The 21,117-nt window shown below is 51.3% G+C and overlaps 1 protein-coding gene across 2 annotated transcripts; it reads right to left on the bottom strand.

The window, feature by feature from the left end:
- Positions 1 to 1,180: 1,180 nt before the first annotated feature.
- On the bottom strand, positions 1,181 to 19,800 carry PVALB (parvalbumin). Of its 2 annotated transcripts, none has more exons than XM_032138095.2 (5): positions 19,731 to 19,800; positions 17,257 to 17,324; positions 15,401 to 15,533; positions 13,961 to 14,070; positions 1,181 to 1,399 (listed from the first exon to the last, which is right to left on the bottom strand). In XM_032138095.2, exons 2-5 carry the CDS (start codon positions 17,315 to 17,317, stop codon positions 1,371 to 1,373), a joined length of 333 nt encoding a protein of 110 aa, XP_031993986.1. In that variant the 5' UTR covers positions 17,318 to 17,324; positions 19,731 to 19,800; the 3' UTR covers positions 1,181 to 1,370. The 2 variants fall into 2 exon arrangements, with proteins under 2 accessions (XP_031993986.1, XP_031993987.1); XM_032138096.2 differs by lacking the exon at positions 19,731 to 19,800 and adding an exon at positions 17,820 to 17,838.
- Between the last annotated feature and the right edge of the window lie 1,317 nt (positions 19,801 to 21,117).

Here is a 21,117-nt window from a genome sequence, read left to right as displayed (position 1 = left end):
AGGGACACAGGCTCTGGAGGTGATGCTGGGGTTGGGGTCCTGGATCCTGCCCGTGGTGGCTGTGTGACTTTTGGCCAACATTTAAATTCTACGTGCCTTAGCTTCCTCGTCTATACAAGGGATGTAATAATAGCATGCATTTCATAGGGCTGTTGTGCAGATGGAATCCTGCAAAGGACTCAGCACAGGGTAAGTGCTCAGTAAACGTTAGCTACTAGTATTAATGGGACTAAATCTGGGGCCTTCTGATAGAGTGATTGGGAACAAGAAGTTCTTTTTTTTTTTTTTTTTGCTGAATGTTCACCTTGAGCTGCTGGGGGAATCTTGCCATCATGAAGGGAGAGCCCTCCTGATAACAAATTCAGCACAAAGGAAAGCAGTACTCAGAGAGAGGAAAAGAGGGACTTAGTCCTGATGATATCACTTGAGTCCCTTCATCCAGCTGTTCCTGAAGACCTACCCCTAACTATTCAGGCACATAAGCCAATCAAGTCCTTTGTTTCCTTCCTTTTTAGCTTAAGTTACTTGAGTTGGGATTCTGTCATTTGTAACAAAAAGTCTTAATGGTATCCATCCATCATGTGTCTATCCATCCATCCACCCACCCATCCATTCACCCATCCATCTATCCATCCATCCATCCATCCATCCATCCACACACCCATCCACCCATTCATCCATCCACCCACCCATCTATCCATCCATCCATCCATCCATTCACATCCATCCACCCACCCATCTATCCATCCATCCATCCATCCATTCACCTACCCATCCACCCATCCATCCACACACCCATCCACCCATTCATCCATCCACCCACCCATCTATCCATCCATCCATCCATCCATCCATCCACCTACCCATCCACAGACCTGCATTCAAACCCAACACTAACAAATCCTATATTTGTGGGCTTAGACACATCACTTCCCCTCTTTGAGACTTATTTTTAGAGAATGGGAGTTTCATTACCTACCTTATGGGGTTGTTTTAGGGAGTAAGTGGGTAACCTCTGTAGAGTGTCATGCTTAGTACCTAGCACAGAAAAGAGGCTGTTCCCTTCCATTCTCTCCTATCACATCTTTTCTAACTGTCAAAATCCAGCCCCCACTCCCTGTCCAGATGCATCTGGAAAGCCAATGCCTGACCAGGCCTGGGTCTTCCTGAGCAAGCAGAGTCTGACTGGTACAACCTTTATTGCTTCTCCAGCATTTTCCAGAAGAATGGTGTCATTAGAGGGCCACAGGGGATGGGGGGAGTAAAAAATAACATAAACAAACTGAACAGAAATGCAGGAGGGTGGCGAGAGGGGCAGAGATTGGGTGTTCAGGGCAGAGAGGTGGAAGACCTGGGGCAGTCAGTGCTTCTTAGCTTTCAGCCACCAGAGTGGAGAATTCTGCAGAAGAAAATGACAAAGGAAAGTGAGTCAGAGGCGGGGATGCAAGAGAGACTTTCAACACCTGACTGTGGGGCCCTGGGTGGTGCTCTCTCTGGGTTCTTGCTTCTGCTGCAGGAGCGCCAGAGCGTGAGTGTGAAAATGAATGAATGAATAAATGAATGAATGGGCAGATGAGTGAAGTGAGGTGGGAAATGATGGGCCTACCATATCTTATTGCTTCATCATGCCATGCCACACCCAAAATCATTAATAATAACTACAGTAATAACAATAGAAATAATAATAATAATAGTTTTCTGAATGCTTATCATATGCCAGGCACTATTCAAAACACTTTATATGCAATATCTTATTTGACTCTGACAATAATCCCATCTGGTGCATTTTGTCATTGTTCTTGCTCTACAGATGAAGAAACTGAGGCTCAGGGTCCTCCAATATTTCTGGACTTCTCTGCTGTTTTTCTCCCCAGGAGATGAGAGAGGACAAGGAGTTTGCTGCCATGTGCCACTACGTGTCTCTGAGATGCCATGTCTCAGCCTGCTGGGGAGTGTAGGGTCTCAGGCAAGTCCCCATCGCCCTAGAAAATGCAGTGTTGTCTTGGCTGGGCACGGTGGCTCACGCCTGTAATCCCACCACTTTGGGAGGCCGAGGCAGGGGAATCACTTGAGGTCAGGAGTTTGAGACCAGCCTGGCCAACATGGTAAAACCCTGTATCTACTAAAAATGCAAAAATTAGCTGGGCGTGGTGGCGGGTGCCTGTAATCCCAGCTACTCTGAAGGCTGAGGCAGGAGAATTGCTTGAACCCGGAAGGCAGAGGTTGCAGTGAGCCGAGATCATGCTACTGCACTCCAGCCTGGGCAACAGAGTCAGACTCCATCTCAAAACAAAACAAAACAAAAAAAAAGAAAATGGAGTGTTGTGATGTGGGGAGAGCACAGGCTGGGGATTGAAAGTTAGGGCTTCCAGGCCTAGTCTGGCCCTATTTGCTGGAAAATGTATCTCTCTGGGTTTTGGTTCCCTCATCTGTCAGTGGAGTGAAGACAGGGGCCAGTAATAATTGCTTGGGAGAGACAAATAAAAATCTAGTCATGAAATGGCTTCAAAAAGGCCACAAAAAGTATCCGAGACTCATTTGAGGTGAGCTGCGTCCTCCCTGGACTTTGTATGGAATACAAATGTAAAACCCCACCTATCCAGTTTCTTAGTTTTCATCATTGTACTGTGGTTATGTAAAATATTAACATTGGGGGGAGCTGGGTGAAGGGTGTACAGGACTCTCTGTACTATCATTGCAATTCTTCTATATATCTACAATTATTTCAAAATAAAAAAGTGAAAACACACACACGCAAAAATCAAACCAACACATGCTGTATTGTAGAAATAACCTGGCACTGGGCTGGGCGCAGTGACTCATTCCTGTAATCCCAGCACTTTGGGAGGCCGAGGCGGGCAGATCAGGAGGTCAAGAGATCGAGACCATCCTGGCCAACATGGTGAAACCCTGTCTCTACTAAAACTACAAAAATTAGTTGGGCGTGATGGTGCACGTCTGTAGTCCCAGCTACTTAGGAGGCTGAGGCAGGAGGATTGCTTGAACCCAGGAAGCAGAGGTTGCAGTGAGCTGAGATCGTGCCACTGCACTCCAGCCTGGTAACAGAGTGAGACTCCATCTCACAAAAAAAAAAAAAAAAAAAAGAAAGAAAGAAGGAAAGAACCTGGCACTGGCCCTGGCTAGATGAAGGGACACGTACCCGGGTGCCTCACTTTCCTGAGGTTTGACTTAGGAAATAGACACCATCCTCTCCTATCCCCAGGCTGTCCTAGGATAGGAAAGGTGGGTGACCTGGATATGGGGGATGCAGGGTGGGAGAGAGTTAGCGTCCACCAGCTGGTCTTGAAATCCCCAGGCTCTCTGGTTGAGTGGTAACAGCAGTGCCAAGGATGGAGTCTCAAATAAATACCAAAACAACAAACACTCGTACAGAATCCCTCCCATAGGGCAGGCGTCAAAGTGCTTGCTTTCTCAGCCAGGAGCCTGTGATCTTCCAGGAGCTCGGTGGGGCAGGTGGTTATTTTGAGATGTCTTTTATTAGTAGTACTTTTATTAATTATAGCTAGTAACTAACATTTATCGAATGCCAATGTGGGAAGCATTTTGCATATAATATCTCATTGAATCCTCATGACTACTCCATGGGAGAGACGCCTTTGCCTGCATTTTACAGATGGGGAAACTGAGGCTCAAAAGTTAAGTAGCTTGACCATGGTCATACAGCAGACATGATTCAGGCTAGAAATGCTCTTAGGCTTCCTTCTTCATCCCAGTAGTTTCCGACCTACTTTGACCTTGGTATAGAGTGACGCATGTCCCAGCTCAAATATCACCATCCCATTGCATTAGTCCTTTTTTATTTACTTCATAGTCCTTGGCACTCTCTGAAATGATCTTATTTATGCACTTATTTTTGTCAGTCTCCCCCTACTAGAATGCAAACTCTAGAGGGCAGGGGAGCCTCTCACTTGTTCACTGTTCTCCTGGCAGCCACAGTGTTCCTGGCACACAGTAGGTGCTCATAAATAAGCACTGGGTGGATGGATGGATGGATGAGGAATGGGTGGATGGAGGGATGGATGGAGTGGATGGAGGGATGGATGGAGGGGTAGGTGGATGGATGGATGGAAGGATGAGGAATGGATTGATGGAGGGATGGATAAAGGGAGAGAAGGATGAATGGATGGATGGATTGGTGGGTGGATGGATGGATGGATGGATGGATGGGTGGATGGGATAGCTCATGAGTCCTTCTTAGGGGTCAAGAAGTTCTGACTTACTTTATATAATTCACATGACAGTCTGGGAGGATTCTAATTTTATAGATGGGGAAATGGAGGCTGGGAAGGTGAGGTATCAGGGTCATGTGGAAAGCAGGAGGCAGAGCCAGGGCTTGACCTCCGGCCTCAGGAACCCGCTACATGAATGTGGAGAGGCTACTCCTGAGAGGGCTAGTGTCCCAGCTCAGGCAGAAACATGAACCCTCTCCACCTTCAACCTGTCATTTTATCCAGCACTGGCATTCCCTGTTTGGGGGCACTGAGTTTCTCTGTCCTGGGATAAAGGATGCATGAGCCTGTCCGCCACCGTCTGCTCATGGAGAGATTGTCAAGAGGGGAAGCTGGTCCTCTCTGTTTTCCAGACTGCATTGACCCCTTCGTCCTCACTCTGGAAATTATGGGCTCTCAGGTTGCTCATCGGTAAAGAGCCCATTGGTCACCTTCACACTAGATGGGATTTGGTGCAGCTGGTGTGACAGAGGCCCAGGGACACCAATGAGGGACTCTCCAGTGACGGAAAGTCAGACATTTTGGAGCCAGACTTTGGGAGGTACTTTGGAGCTGTGGGGTTTTTGAAAGCCTCTTAAATCAGCCCCTCTGCCCACCCTGCAATCTGTTCTCAAGCAGCCAGGACATCAAGTAGCCACATGCGCTGGCCTTCGGCAGAGAACATGGAATTCTAATTTTATCCCCTCAAAACCTTCAACAGGGAACTTTGTAGATAAATTGAGGGCAGGAGCCACCCCTTCTGTGCCTTTCCTATCTGCCTCAGGGCTGAGCTCTTAGGAGCCAGCCAATTAACTAACAGGTCTCCTAGCCAAACCCTTCCTCTAAAATGCCCAGGTCTCTCCTTAAAGAAAAACAAATGACTGGCCGTGTGCAGTGGCTCATGCCTGTAATCCCAGCACTTTGGGAGGCCGAGGTGGGCAGATCACAAGGTCAGGAGTTCGAGACCAGCCTGACTAACATGGTGAAACCCCGTCTCTACTAAAAATACAAAAGTCAGCCGGGCGTGGTGGCACGTGCCTGTAATCCCAGGTACTCAGGAAGCTGAGGCAGGAGAATGGCTTGAACCTGGGAGGTGGAGATTGCAGTGAGCTAAGATCACACCACTGCACTCCAGCCTGGGTGACAGAGCAAGACTCACTCTCAAAAACAAACAAACAAACAAAAAAGACTACACCAACGAAGATCCCGTAAACTCTAGGTCAGCTGAATTGGCGGTAGGTAGGATCCCAGGATGGGGAATGCAGCTTTGAATGGTCAGGTTCAAGTCTTGGCTTTGCCATCTGCTGCTGTCCCTGGACAAGGTGCCTCATCCTCCCTGATCTTGGTTTTCTTATGAGTGGGTGTCGGGTCTAGAAGACGCCTTTCCGGCTGTCACACGGTGTTTGGAGCAAGCAAGCTGGGGGTAACTCCCAGCTCGCATTTCTTGTTCCTGTGACCTTCAACTAGATGCTTGACCTCACCTGTCAAATGGAGCTCGTGATAGTGCCTACTTCCTTAAGCTGTTCAGAGGAGTCAGCACTAAAGCTCTCGGTCACAGGACTGATGCATAGCAAGCTCTCGGTATCTGGTGGTGTTGGAACCAAGGTGTTTTCTGTACTTGGAGCCACTTTGAAACCAAGCCTATAAATGCCTTGCTGCTGCCCAGCAGAAGCACGAGCCTCTAAATGGTACTGTAATTGGTATTTGTTAGCATCATCATTGTTCTTGTTGCCATTGTTTGTCTCCGTGATCCCAGCATTTCCTGCCTCCACCCTGGCACCTACCTACAACCATCCAGCAACCCTAGACCTACGTCTAAATCTTGTTCCATCACTACCTGGCTAGGTGGCCATCAGTCACTACTTTAGCTCTCTGAGGCTCAGTTTTCTCATTTGTAAAGTGAGTATAATAATGCCTGTTTGGATGGCTGTTAGAAAGATCAGATGGGGTAATACGCCTGGCACATAGTAACTGGCTTATAAGTGTTAGTTCCACCTCCTGTGTGGATCCCCCCAGCACAACAGACACAGGTTGGAGCTTTGACATAACACTAACCACGAAAGTCCTGAAACTAAGCAGGACAAGGAAGATATAAACAGAGGGCACGGAAAGCCTAAAGAGCAGCCAGCCGACCTGGTACAAGTTTCTGACCCAGCTATCCCATCAGAACTAGCATCCCACCTCCGGCACACCCATCCATGGCAACTTAGTTCCTGATCCTCAGTTTCCTCATCTATAAAATGGGGATACTGGGACTATCTCCTTATAAGGTTATGGTAAGGGCTCCATAAGATAATGGAGAAGGAGTGCCCAGCATGGTGCCTGGCACACAGTGGTAATGCGGCTAAATCAACTCTTAATGTTGACAGGTAGAAGAGACAGTCTTCCTTTGGAGGTATCCAGAATGGTCATTCTCTTCTAAGACATGCAAGTACAGCAGTACATTTGCAGTCTAAAACCTCGCCCAAGACCCTCTGGGGCCAGCTTGCAGATGTCATCATTGTCCAATCAGAAAGCAACAAAGGAGGTAGACGGTAGGGATAGGGGTGGGAAGGGGGCAGCAGAGGGAGGATCAGAGGACTAGAGGATTCTGTTCTTTCTTTCCCTTAGGAAACTGAAATTAGCCTAATTAGGTCTGCCCCAGCCCAAGGCCGTGGGGATTGGACAAATTTAGAAGCGTGAGACCAACACACGCTGATGGCCCAAAGCGAAACTGAGCCGGCCATTGAGTCAGCGGCTGGAAGGCTCTTTCCCTCCCTCTGTCGTGATGACCGGGATGAAGGAGCCGGCCTCCTGGTTTATCACCTCGCCTCTAAATAGCTCCCGGGCTCGGTTTCTTATAAATTGGTATCTCAAACAGGGATCACCTTCCCATCCGGAGAACTGGGAGGCAGAGTCACTCCGGGTCAAGCCAGACAGCCACAAGGAGGCCGCGTGAACAGTTCTGGGGCTCACTCTGTGCAAGGCACCGCACGGTGTGTTATTCCATTTCATCCTTGTCGGCTCTCTTATCTTCATTTTATTTACAGAGAAACTGAGGCTGAGTGTCACTCAGCTAGGAAGATTCTAACAGGCGTGGCTGGGGCCGGGGTGCGTCTCTTCCTCAAAGGTTGGAGTTAAATGGTCCTGGTTCGGACTCAAGCTGCAACCCCCAGAGGCAGAAGGAGAGGGATGCATGGAGGGGAATGTCTTTTTCCACAGAGCAGCTGCTCCCTTTCACAGGAGGCCAGTTATGTAAGGAAGGCTGCTTCCTCTCCCCTTGCTAAATCTTTTCTAGAGCAGCATAAGGCCAGAGCTAGGGAAAGTCCACATGGGAATAAAAAGAGCAGATTGCTAAGCGCAGAAGCCATTTATAACTAAAACGTCTCAGCTCAGCTTAGGGGAGGGAGTGGTGGAGTCAGGAGACCCAGGTCCTGTTGGGCCAAGGACTTGCTATGTGACTTTGGCACTTACTGTCTACGGGGCCTCGGTTTTCACGTCTCTCAGTGGGGATCACAGTGTCCCCTAGACCTCATTAAGCTGGTACCAGGGTGCAATGAGATGGGACAAAGCATCGTGCACCTTAGGGCTCTGCCCTCAAAACCCTGGGCTAGCCTTGATATGAGCATCCTGTCCTACTTAGAAATCAAATCCCCATAGAGGCCGGAGGGCTGGAATTACAAGGAGACCGGCAAATTCTCCTTCTCTCCCTCTCACTTTTCTCCTGCTTTAGACTCAATTTCATTTCTGTTGAGGATTGAGATTCCACCACTTTCAAAAGGTTTTGGGTGGCTTACGAGCAAAACATGCCTGTAAAATAAGAGGAAAGGAATCATTTCTAGAACATTCTCTTCATTCGAGCAACAACCCTATAAGGTGTGTATTTTTCTCCCCACTTTCCAGGTGTGGGAATGGATGTCCTGAGAGAGGAAAAGATATAGCCATTCCCATGGCTGATCCCCAGCATTTGGCTTTCTAATTTCTGCCTGACTCAGGTGCTCCACCACAGCCCAAGGCCTTACGCTACCACTCTGCCTCTCATGGTAAATAGGCTACTTAAGGATAAAAGGGAACAGATTTTGCCAGAGGGAAGCAGAAAATGCAAATTCCTTCAGGCACGCGAGTGAGTGGCGGGGGGGTTGCAAGGTTAGGCAATAATGATGACTACATCGTTCAGCAACAGAAGCAAAATGCAAACCCCAAACTCTTGAGTTGAAACACACTTAAAGCAGAGGGCAGTGGATCCATGGCCCAGAATGGGTTTCAGGAAGAATGTAACTAGGACTGCATGCAGGCACGTGTGCACACGGGGCATGCGGATCTTCTCTGCAGCAAGATCTTAGGAGTCAAGGTTTGAAGAGGGCCCTGAGGCTTCACAGCAAGTCGCTCTGCTTCCCTGGGCCTCAGATTCCTTGTATGTATCAGTAATAAAGGTATCTTGTAGAACTGTTGGGAGGTTTGAATGAGTTAAAAGATGTAAGGCCTGTGTGCAGTACTTGGCACACAGGAAGTGGGGATGAATGCTAACCTCGATTCCTGTTGGTCAGCACATCCTGCAGGGGCAGGCATTGAGTTTGGAAGGCCCAGGCTGGGGACACATGCCCGTGTGAGGCAGGATGGCAGAGGGTCCTGGCTGGACCACCGAGCCTCAGTTCTAGCTCTGCTACAGAGAGACTCTGGGCATGTCATTTCTCACGATGCCTCAGTTTCTCCACTTGCAAAATGGGGATAGCGACGGCATCCACTTCCTAGGATTATTGTGAGGCAGTGGTCCTCGAAGTGTGGTTCGCCAGATCATTAGCACCATCTGCTAACTTGTTAGAAATGCAAAAGTGTGGGCTCCACCTAAGGAATCAGAAATTCCTGGGGTCTGGCACAGCCATCTGTGTTGCCAAAGGCCCTCCAGGTGATGCTGACACCCGCTCCCAGCTGGAGACCCGTTGTGAAGGTGAAGTGTTTGAAAAGGCACCTGCCACATAGTCTGCTTTGTCTGCTTTTTATGCCTGGGCTTTGCAACTGCAGGTGCTTTAACAAAGATTTTTTTTTTTTTTTGGCACTCTTCCCCTCTTTTTCTAGCTTCTCTTTCCTTTTCAGCCTTAAGCCCCTCCCCATATCAGCTCTGCACCAGCTTTTTAGGGTGGCCTTTGAGAATCAATCAACCACATCTATAAAAACCTTTGAGCTTCCTGGAAGTAGTTGCCCCAGAGACAGGAATGCAAAGGGTTATTATTAGAACTTTGTCTTCCTACCCCCTCCCTTCAATACAGGATCTTCAAGAACCTGATAAGTATCACTCACCTTCAGAAGGACAAACAGAGCAGGGAAGAGAGGCAGTTCCTGGTTTGGGCTTCCCGGCACCTGCTACAGACAAGTCCCCACAGATCCCCAACCTTGGCTTGCAGATCATCTCCCCCTACATATAGCAGTTATGCATCCTCATCACTGCACAGCGCTGCCCAGAGCTGGGCATTTGTTCATTCATTCATTCAACCAAATACACTTTTCTTGTTCTCCCACTATGGGCCAGGCCCTATTCTAGGTGCTGGGATTAGAACTGAAAAAAACAAAAGTTCCTGTTCAGCGGACCTGACATTTTAGTGGAGGAGAAAGAAATAGGCAATAAGTCAATAAATATAATCATCTTATAGTAAACTAAACTATGAATGAATGAATGAAGCAGGCAGCACAGGTCATGTGCTTCGGAGCTCAACAGACCTGACTTCAGACTTTGATCTTTTCTCTTCCTAGCCTAAAGGGTTTATGCAACCCCTTAGCCTCTCTGAGCCTCAGTGTGCTCATCTATAAAATGGGAATCATAATAGTATACACTTCAGAGCTTCTAGCTAGGAAGATTAAATGAGTGAAATGCTAAGCACGGTGCCTGGCACGTATTGAGTGCTCTGTGAACTTAGATGCTATTGCCATCATCATTCAAGGTCACGCAGCTGAGCCAAAATAGTGAAGTGGTCCTCTGTGTAGAGGTTTATCCACTGGGACATCTGTGAAATCCCAGGGCTGGAATGCACCCCAGTAATTGGCTAGTGATCTGCCCCATGCCCCATGGTTTCTTTTTGTTTGTTTGTTTGTTTGTTTTGGTTTTTGGTTTTGTTTTGTTTTGTTTTTGAGACGGAGTCTAGCTCTGTTGCCCAGGCTGGAGTGCAGTGGCGTGATCTCGGCTCACTGCAACCTCTGCCTCCTGGGATCAAGTGGTTCTCCTGCCTCAGCCTCTTGAGTAGCTGGTGTGTGCCACCATGCCTGGCTAATTTTTGTATTTTTAATAGAGATGGGGTTTCACTATGTTGGCCAGGCTGGTCTCGAACTCCTGACCTCGTGATCCACCCACCTCGGCCTCCCAAAGTGCTGGGATTACAGGCATGAGCCACCGCGCCCGGCATGCCCCATGGTTTTAAAGACAAGGCACTTTATGGTCAGAGGGGCTCTGGGACATGCCCCAGATCCCGCCAGGAGTTGAAGGCATCTTCCAGCTATAGGTGGGGCTCGGGGCTTCTGGCCTTTAGAAAGAGTGACAGCAAAGCAGAGTATCTGAAACAGAACATCCTGGGCCCCAAAAAGGCTCTGCTTCCCATCTCGCTGCCTATTGGGCATCATTGCACCCACCCTTCCTGCGTTAGGGGGTTGGGAGTGAGGAAGGGGGCATCTGCATCTTCCCACCTCAAAAGCATGAGGTGTGGGGCCCCAGTGCCTCAGGGTGGTCTGTGCTAATTGTCTATTTTATGTCTTGCCTATGAGCTCAATGGAGGCTGCACAGGTGGGCCTGGACCATGCTGTTGGGTTTGAATCCTGGCCCTGGCACTTGCTGGCATTGTGACCTTGCACTCTCTCCCTGGGCTGCCGTTTCTACATCTGCACTTATGTCCTCTGTTGTCCCAAGGTCAAATGAGGTAACCAAACCCAGCACTGGGCTGGACACACATGACATGCCCAGCTAATAATTCTTTCCTCCCATTCTTGGCAAAACAATCTTCTTGCCCCTTTCTGAACATACCCTAAAGTTTCCAGCCTTGGCTGATGCCAATGCCTTGCCTGGACCCCACTGCCTCTGTCCCCTACAGCCTGTGGCTTAGCCTCCAAGTCCATACAAAATGCCTGATGCCTGCGCCTCTGCCTCTGGCTGGCACTATCGCTTGTTTGTGTATATGTGTAGAGCTGCAAGCAATTTGCAGACAATAAAAATGACATTGCATGGCCCGGTGCAGTGGCTCATGCCCGTAACCCCAGCACTTTGGGAGGCTGAGGTGGGCGGATGACTTGAGGTCAGGAGTTCGAGACCAGCCTGACCAACATGGTGAAACCCCGTCTCTACTAAAAATACAAAAATTAGCTGGGCATGGTGGTGAGTGCCTGTAATCCCAGCTACTGGGGAGGCTGAGGCAGGAGAATTGCTTAAACCCAGGAGGCAGAGGTTGCAGGGAGCTGAGATTACACCACTGCACTCCAGCCTGGGTGACTGAGAGAGACTGTCTCTAAATAAATAAATAAGGCATTGCAGTGGCCATTTATTGAGCATTTGTTATGTGCTGGACACTACAGGCCACATTTCCATGTTACAATGCCTAGTTTACAGATGAGGAAGCTGGGGCTCAGGGCTAAGAAGCAGCTGCTCAGGGGCACCCAGTCAAGAAATGGGCCTGAATTATTTTTACCTCTTCCACTGCCAGGCACAGAGTTGCTACTCAGTCAACATCTGCTGGATCTGTTAGAAGAGTTTAGTTGATGCTTTAAGATCTGAGTGTGGCAGGGAGGGAGGGACAGAGGGAGGCAGGGAACTGGGCCAGGTTTGGCTTGGTTTTTCTTCATCATGTAGGTTGTCTGTGAGCAGTCAGCCATGAAGACCCAGCCCAGGGCTTCTGAGCTATGGCATATTGGCTGCAAATAAAAATGGAAGGCAGGTCTGGAGGCCTGGGTCAGGGTTCAGGTGGGAGCCAGGCCTTGGGGGTGGAGCTGTGTGATAAGCAGATTGGTGGGGATGGGGGTGTGAGGGGGGATCTGCCAAGCACCAGAAGCCCCAGGAGCGGCCAAGCCAACGATGCCTTTCCAATACCCTCTGCTCCACTCCTTTAAAAACACCTCCCTCCTTCCCAGCCACAAGAAGGGCAGCTGGCATCAGATGGCCAGGGGACCCCCTGCATTTGACCTTGATAGGGATTGTCCATTCTCATTACTGGCAGGAAACAAACAAACAAAAAAGAAATAAACAACAACAACAACAACAACAATCCTCTAACTCATAAGCATACACCTACTTTCAAAATCTTTGTACCTTTCTCAAAGCAATTTTGTGTTCACAGAAACTTAATTTTCACAACGAGCCCAAACAGGTCTTAGGAGAAGCTCATGCACCTCATTTGCCGGGCAAGGGAATGTAGGTGTGCAGAGGTGATGTGTTCAAGGTCACAGCTGGCAAGGGGCAGAGAAGGAGCAGAGCATGGGGGTCTGGGCTTTACACTCAGGCAGCGAATGTTTATGAAGCACCTGCTTTGTGTGGGGTATTGGCTAGATATTGGGGCTGGAAGGATGAATGCAACCCAATCCCTAGTTTTAAAAAAATTAGCTAACAAATACATATATAGCATTTACTCTGTGCCAGACACTGTTCTAGGCACTTTACATATTAACACATCTAACCCTTGTAATCACCCTATAAGAATTATCATTCTGTTCAGTTCAGAGATGAGAAAACAGAGGCTCAGAGTAGTTACTAATTATGCAAGGACACACAGCTGGAAAGTGGTAGGGTTGGGATTTGAACTGAGATAGCCTGGGGCCCAGAGGCCAAGCACCTACACACAGTTTTCTCTGAGACCAGCAGAAAAGCCTATTATGGGAGCAAATGGCAGCTTAGCATGCTGCAAACACTCATTCAGGCCTGGTTCTAAATCCCCACTCCACCACTGTGTCCCAGCTCTTTGAACTAGGCTAAGCACCTTCAAAGTCCATTTGCCCACCTGCAAAATGGAGATGATTCCTGAGAAAATCATGATGCTAAGAGAGATGGCAATGTGGGTGTGCTCTATGAATGCCACACAGAGCCAAATGGAGAAAGGAGTGGACGGTGGGCCACTGATCTCTCATCTGTGCTGACACTGAAGCTTGCAAAGCAAGGCAGGACCAGGTAATTCCCTGTCTGAATTCCCCGCTGATTTCTGGCTTACTGTTTTTCCTGGCTCTGCTGCAAGGCTAGAATGGTATATTTGAGTAAAACCCAAACAGGTTTTGAGACTTGGGGTTACAGGACACCAGGACAAGATGCTGAGGAGGACAGGAGATAGGAATTTCCATCCCTGGAATCTGAGAATGTGAGAGGCAGAGGATCCTTGGGGATTAGTCGGCCTCATTTCCTTGGATTATAGATGGGAGACAGAGGCCCAGCGATTGAGAGACACTGCCCAAGGTCACACAGCCAGTTTGGGCAGAGCTTGGGCCAGTATCCATGCAAAAGTGCAGGCAGAGTTCAGGAAAAAAAAAATCCCAAATCCTCCTGGATCCCTTACCCAGCAGGAAAAACAGAATCTATTCCTTTTAGGTTTTCAAATTAGGAAAATACACCAGTTTTCCTTTGTCTGGAGTATGTGGCAGAGCTCTCAGACCTAGTGGACTGCTTTTTATCTTCTAATCTGGGGGAGTGAGAGACCCCCGTATCATCCCCCTTGTGACAGACATAGCTTCAAACTTTTCGCATCCAACACCCCAAGATCCACAATATGCCCAGACCTCAGGTCACGGCTACCCACCGTCAACCCCAATTTTGCCGTCCCCATCTTTGTCTCCAGCAGCCATCAGCATCTTGGTTTCTTTAGCAGACAGGTCTCTGGCATCTGGAGAGAAGCCTTTTAGGATGAATCTGGAGGAGAAAAGAGAGAAAGCCGGTGAAGGATTCAGCCGAGGTCGCCTTGCAGGACGCTGGGTGGAGGGTGGACTGGTGTCTGTCTGAGGAAAGGGATGGCTGGGACAGGCAGCGAGCAGCAGTCATGCACACAGGTGCCCTAGGCCAGGTAGCCTGCTCGGTGGCTGCGCTTTCGTAGCTGAGTATTTAGGAAAGGACAGGCTGTCCTCAGCGAAGGGTTGTCCTCACTTCAGGGAGGGCACCTACATTCGTTAATTTATCCAACAAGTATCCACTAAGTGTCATTTCTGTGTCGGGCATATGCTGGAAAGTGGGGTCACAGTGGTGATCTTCGGAAGTCACTGGAAAAAATAAGGAGGTCATGGGCTCCAAGAGAGACCACACAGTGGTGTGATGGGCAGTGGAGGAGGGCGCTCAGAAGCTGTATCTGCCCACCTGCGGTGAGGGGAGGAGGGAGGAGGCTTCCTGGTGAAGGTGATGCCTGGAGGACAGGGGGAAGTCAGCCATTGTGAGTGTGTGTGTGTGTGTGTGCATAAGTGTGCATGCACGTTGGATGTAAGTGGGTAGAACGTGAAGATTCTAGACAGAAGGTACCCTTGTGAGATGGTTTAGGGGAGAGACAGGATGGGTGGGGAAGTCCCTACTTGAAAGGCCTCTCCGTACACCCATCCCCCGCTTCTCTTTTTACAAAACTCAAGGCTTTCTTGGCCAGAAAGTGACATAAGGCAACCCGAGTCAGGAGACATGGCCGGGTGGCCACGGGGATTATGGTGGGAGATGCTTTTGCAGATGGAGGCATGCATTTTCCTAGCCACAGCCTTCTCCTTCTCTGCTTTTCTCCATGGACCCCTGGACCCCCAGAGCTGGTTCTGCGTCCCTGCTTGCCCAGAAATTGCACCAGCCACACTAGTACCAGAGGGCTGGGGGCTGCAGGAAGGTGGAAAGTGTCTTTTAGACAAATGAAAATCAATTAAATACTCAAGTGAATGCTTTCTGCCCTGCCTATGGTGTTAGGCAGCAAGAAAAACTGCCTCTTCATTTGCATTAAATTATTAAGTAGCATCGTTCCATTAGCAATATTAAGTGGCTATTATTTAGCCTAGTTAGTTGCACTTTCAGCTGAGGGTTTTACTCTTCCGAAGCAATAGCGCTGGGAAGCCTTCTCCCCGGGCACCCTGGGTCGGAGCCCTGCCTTCACCCACGGTTACTTTCTGTGAAGCAGGCAGAGTGAAAGGCAGGTCTGATGGACACTTGGAAGCTAGAGTCCCAGCCCCCACTCCCTCTCACGCAGCTTTCGGCTGGGCAGCCCCTGCAGGCCTCCGCTTACCCCAGCTCATCCTCCTCGATGAAGCCACTTTTGTCCTTGTCCAGGATGTGAAACACCTTCTTCACATCGTCCGCACTCTTTTTCTTCAGGCCGACCATTTGGAAGAACTTTTTGTGGTCGAAGGAGTCGGTAGCTGTGGGGGGAAGAGCAGGGTCAAACAAGGACCAAAAAGGCTGGTAGGGAAGGGTGGGAGACTGGGAGGCGTCGAGGCATTTGTTGATGGATTCCCGCATGCCAGTCGTGGGGAATGAGAGGTACCCACCTCCGTCGGAGGGCTGAGGGAGCCCGGGCAAGGGAGGATGCCCTGTCCTAGGTCACAAGGCTGGGAGGGGAAGAGGTGTGCCCAAACCCAGACCTCCCCAGCTCTCCAGCCTGCCCCACATCCCGCCTCCACCGCACCCATTGCTGATGATGGGAGCAGCACCTAACAACCAAAGGCTTTTGTTCTTCTGAGAACCTTGTGTCCAGGAAGACTTTTGGGTGCCAGCTGGCTGGGAGTGGGCTGGGGAATTGAAGGGGGCATGAACATGGTCCTGGGGGTAGGGGGAGGAGGGTTGACCTTCTTTCTTGGCCACAGACTCTGTTGCCAGAAAATTGACATAGAAAGGACAGGTTTCCCTCAAGGTCACACAGTGGGAGGAGGAGGGGCAGACCCGGAAGTCCTGGCTCTGCGCAGAAATCCATTTCGGAGGCAGTGGGAAGGGGCTGTTGGGAGGCTCCCGAGAAACACCCGGTTAAGTTTCTTCCCAGATGGACTTGAGGTGAAAGGAGAGGGTTATCCCAGGATCCTGGGAGGGTGGCTTCCCAGAGAGGTTTTTGTGCCCAGGGGAGGGGGTGCAAAGCAGAAAGGAAATGGGGGTCCTTTTCTATCTGCAATTTTCTGTATCTTGGGGTCCTGTTTTAGAACACCTGGGGAAGGGTACAATGTTAGATCATGTATCGTGTGTGTGTGTGTGTGTGTGTGTGTGTGTGTGTGTGTGTGTGTGTGTAGGGGGTGGCTGTTGAAGTCATGTTCTCTTCCCCTTAGCACAGGACTAGAGACAAGGAAATTTGCCCTGTGCACCTCTGACCCTAGGCTGGGCAACCCAGTTCTAATACCACTTCTGCTCAGCTAGGCGACCTTGGGCAAATGTCTTGTCCTCTCCAAGACAGTTCCCTGGTTTCCCCATTTGGACGACAGGGGAGGAGGAAGGCGGGCAGCTAAGCACTGAAGTCCCGGGCAGCTGGGAGAGGTGAGACTGCCAGTTCCCTTCCCCTGCCCGCCTAAGGAGGATGGAGGTTTGAGGCACTGAGGATGCCCCGTGCAGGCTTGGGCAGAGCTGTGCGCCGGCTCCAGAAGGTCACCTCGCCTGCAGGTCCGTTGCTGAATCTCAGTAAAGGAATTAGGACAGTGAGGGGGCCAACAACGACTACCGCCTGGCGGGAAAAGTCCTGTCCAGAATGAGGGTCCAGGAAAGGGGTCGCTTGGAGAGGAGGATGCGCCCTGCAGTCCTCTCCACGTGCCTTAAAGAGGACGTCCGGAGAGCTCGTACAAGGACCCTGGAGGTCTCTCCTCCGACCCTGGCCTTCGCCCTTGGTCCCGGACCCTGAGTCCTCCCAGCCACCGGGCCTTCCACACCCTCAAGTTTCTGTAACTTGGGCAGGGCGCCCGCCTCTCCGCCCGCTCCCCGCGCCAAGCCTCTCCCGGACAGTTTGGGAACTGCCAAGGACGCCCCCGCCCCGACCTCGCCGGCGCCCAGCGGGAAGTGTGGGCAGAAGCGCGCTTGGGAGGACCCGCTGGCTGTGGGGCCCGCGGAGTGCAGGGGCGCGGGCGGTGAACTAGGGGAGAGGGATGGGGAGGGGAGCGCGCTGCTCACCGCTAAAGGCTCCCACTGCCTTCTTGATGTCCTCAGCGTTCAGCAAGTCTGTCATCGACATCCTGCAACTGTTTGAGCGGGCAGAGCAAGTGCGAAAAGATTAAAAAGTGCTTTTCTCATCATTTCTGCTCATATGACCAGCGCTGCAGTGCTGCGCGCCGGGCGCACGCCCGCCGGGCCTGGCATGGCGCCAGGGGCCCGGACTCTGAGCGCAGCGGGAGCGGCTCAGTCCAGCCGCGCCGCTGAGCAGCGCCGGCCGCGGGCAAGAGGGCGGGCGGACCTGCCACCGCTCCTGCACCGCCAGGCCAGGGGTCCGCGGGATCCCAGGGGCTGCGGCCAGGGCACAAGGGGAAGGGGCCACCTCTGGGATTTAGGGGGCACTGGCGTCACCAGCCGGGTCTGGAAAGTCCACCTGCCGTCAAGGACACGCAGGAGGTGCGGGGTCTCAGATCTGGGAAACTCGGAGGATGTCCTGCCGCGTGGGGGAAGATCCTGAACCCTCAGCGGCCAGCCTGCACCTCAGGACCCCCTAGGCCCTGCTCCCTTTCTCTCTCCACTCCTACCTCAGCCTCTGCTCTGGTCTGTCCTGGATGCAAATTTATGCTGCAAAATCTGAGCGCTGAGGTCCTGAAACCTGACCCACCCGACGCAGGGAGGAGGTGGCAGGGACAGGGACAGGCAGGAGCTGCTGGGGCCCACTTCGGGTGCCCTATCCCACATCTGGCCAGGGATGCATATTCTAAAACCTGATTTGATGTTTTATTTTTATTTTTTATTTTTTTGCTGGCTTGATTTTTCAAAGAACACTTCTCAGATCTCTACTAACTACTTGCTTTCCTGGTCTCCTGGGTCCTGGCGTCATGGGTCCAGACTCCCCCTACTCCCATAAACCTTTTTTGGGCAGAGTAGCGGTGGGGAGGCTGCTTGGAATTGCTATCCTCCCTCCCAGAAAGCCCCACATGGGTTTGGAGGAAGGGTAGCACCTTCAGACCACACTTTCTAGACAACCTAAGCAGGTGTGGGGGTCTGAACTTCACCTCTGGAAAAATGTCACGGTGCCTATCTGTAGGCAGCCAGAGACCCGTTTTGTTCTTCCCCATGGTTCCCAAGGTTTCAAGCTGCAACCAGCTGCTTCTAGAGTGTGTGAGCACTGGACAGGGAGTCAGGAGGCCTGGGTTCTAGATCCTGGGCTGCACTAAGTCCCCATGTGACCTTGGGTTGTGACCTTCTCTGGGTCTGTCTCTCTCTGATGTGTTGATGTCAGTGGTCCCATTTGTGGGACCTGGGGACTGCAACTTAAGGTATGGGCAGGTAGGCAGGGCCTGGGGCTGTGGTGGCCCTGGGTGGTGGGGACTAGGGAGAGCAGCTGTCCAGCTGCCCAGTAACTCAAGTTCCCTGACATTGCTGTCAACACTGTCTCCTGCAGCTCAGCCCTGGATGGCTGCCCTTCTTGGAAACCTTAGGATACCGCTGCTGGCTCCAGCTGCCCCCTCCCTGTGAGTCAGCTCCTTCAGGCCACAGCCCGCCAGCTGGCTTCCAAGGCACCAAGGATGCAGCTCCTGATCTGATGCCTCTCAGCTCCAGGACTTCCCAGGACCCCTCGGCTGCCCTGGACCCTGCTGCTATTGCCGTCACCTCTGCACCTTGTCCCCAGCTGGGCTGCTGACTCAGACATGCCAGGCTCCTATGCTATCATTTCAACTCCCAGGCTCAGCTCACTCCAGGGGCCTAGATGGAGAATGGATTTCCCCAGCTGTAGGACCCTTCAGTTACACCAGTGGAGAAACGGAGGCGCAGAGAGTCTGTGAGTGGTCTAAGGACACATGGCAAAGCAATAGCAGAGCAGGGCACACCCCTGGGCTCACTCATGTGGAGTTCAGTGACTCTCTGGGTGATCCTCCCTGGTGCCTGGGACCCAGCTGTATCAGATCCCATATATCTCAGCCACACACTGGCTCCTGGTGAGCCCCTAAGCAGTTACCCTGTGGCAAAGGCTGGAGCCTCAACAGGGGCCCACTCTTCTTCCGTCTCCTTCCTCCATCTCTCCCTGCTGCTGAGTTCTCCTATTAACTTGACACCCCCTCCGGGGCTGAGTCCTCCCAGCCAGAGCATCAATGTCATTAGGTCAGCCCATCAGCCCTCGCTAGTCCTCCTCTGCCCTCTGGGTCCCCTCTGATGGCATCACCAGAGTCCACAGATGTCTGGCTCCACCCCTTTTGTTCTAAGACGGGAATCTGAGGCCCAGCCACGGGGCGTGGAGGGTGGGGGGAGTTTGCCCCAGGCCACACCAGGAGTCTGGGTGGAGAAGCAGGAATGCATGCTCTCAGCCCTACATTCCACAGCTGCCCTGCCTCCAGTACCCCCACCGCACCCCCCGCCCCGGTCACTACGGACAGGGGAGGTGTAGCTGTCCCTTCCAGCTGGCTCATCCTGCTGCATCCCTCTATCCTCCAACCTCGGTCGCTGCCACTCACCTCAGGTGGGGGTGGAGGGCTGCAGCCTGCACTGAAAGGCTGGGCTGGTGGGAGGTCCTGTCGGGAAGTGAGCCTGGCGGTGGGATGGCCACCTATATAGGCTTCTGCTCTGGCTATTTTGGGAGGTGGCACTCCCTGTAGCCCCCGGCCCCCTCCCCTTCCGGTGTCAGGTACTGCCCAACCATGGTGCTGGGTGTCTGTATCACATTCAGCCTCCCTGGGCCCATCAGGCCAGGACTATTAATAACTCTTGGCCCCTGCTTCCCTCCAGCACCCAAAATTGAGGCCCAGGCAGGGCTTGCCTCTTCCATGAAGCCTTCTGTGACCACTGTAGATGGCAGCGATGCTTCCTTCCTCCATATCCTGCCAGGAAAGGAAGAGAAACAGCAAGGAAAATAATGAAACAAGAACTGTCCTCTGTGCATGGGGCTGAGCCCCATTCCTATGCTTATATGATCTCTCGCTACAGCCTTGCCAGGTAGACATGGCTGCTCTTGCACAGATGAGGAAACAGCATGAAGACGTTAGATGTTAAATGACCTGCTGCTCAAAGCCATGGGCCTGGGGCTGGGAGCGGACTCAGCACTTTTGTGCGAGGATCTAGTTCCTGGTAGGAGGAGATGTTCTGCATATTCTCAGACAAGTCCCTTCCTCTCTCTTTCTCAGTCTTTCCACCTGTAACATGAGCTCGATCAGAGGTAAATTGTACTCGATAGATGGGCTAGGGCAGGGGGAAGATGGACCCCCTGAAATCGTATGCAAAATGTCACAAGAGTGTGACGTTGAGGCGCAAAGGCCCAAGCCCTTCGCGATTTGCAGACATCTCTGACGTTGTCTGTTTTGGATCGGAGATGATCATCTGAGGGATGTGTTTGGAGAAGCGTGAATGACCAAATGAATTCAATAAATACATAGTGAATATCTAATCTGAGCACCATGAAATGTTCCTCTCCTCATCCCTAATCTGAAAAGAATCTCCAGGGCATGAAGATTGTCAATGGTGGGGTGTAGTTCTTGACAGTGACACGAGGAATCCCAGGCTCCATGCGAAGGCTGTTTGGAAGCTCCATAGATAGAAAGGGCCGAGGGCAGGCTGCATGGGGGAAGCTGGGACTGGGGCCTCCTTGAGGTGTGGTGCTGGGGCCTGAGCAAGGTTGCTGGTGGTGGCAACAGGGAGGGGTGTGCAGACAGGGGAGCATCCTTCGGAGACAATCTTCCAGAATTGGGGCTGTGGCATGAACAAGAGGGACAAATCCAAGCTGACCCTAAATTTTCAAGCTGGGGTTTGCTGAATAAGGAAGTGTTGACTTTGAAGGCAGGGAGTGTAGGGAGGAGGTAGTGCTCAGTCGGGGGGATGATAGAGTGAGTGGTGTTGAATCCTAGGATG

Source organism: Hylobates moloch, unplaced genomic scaffold, assembly GCF_009828535.3.
Source record: "Hylobates moloch isolate HMO894 unplaced genomic scaffold, HMol_V3 SCAFFOLD_19, whole genome shotgun sequence".
In the NCBI taxonomy this organism is placed as follows: domain Eukaryota; kingdom Metazoa; phylum Chordata; class Mammalia; order Primates; family Hylobatidae; genus Hylobates; species Hylobates moloch.
This window is presented reverse-complemented; position numbering and strand designations above follow the sequence as displayed.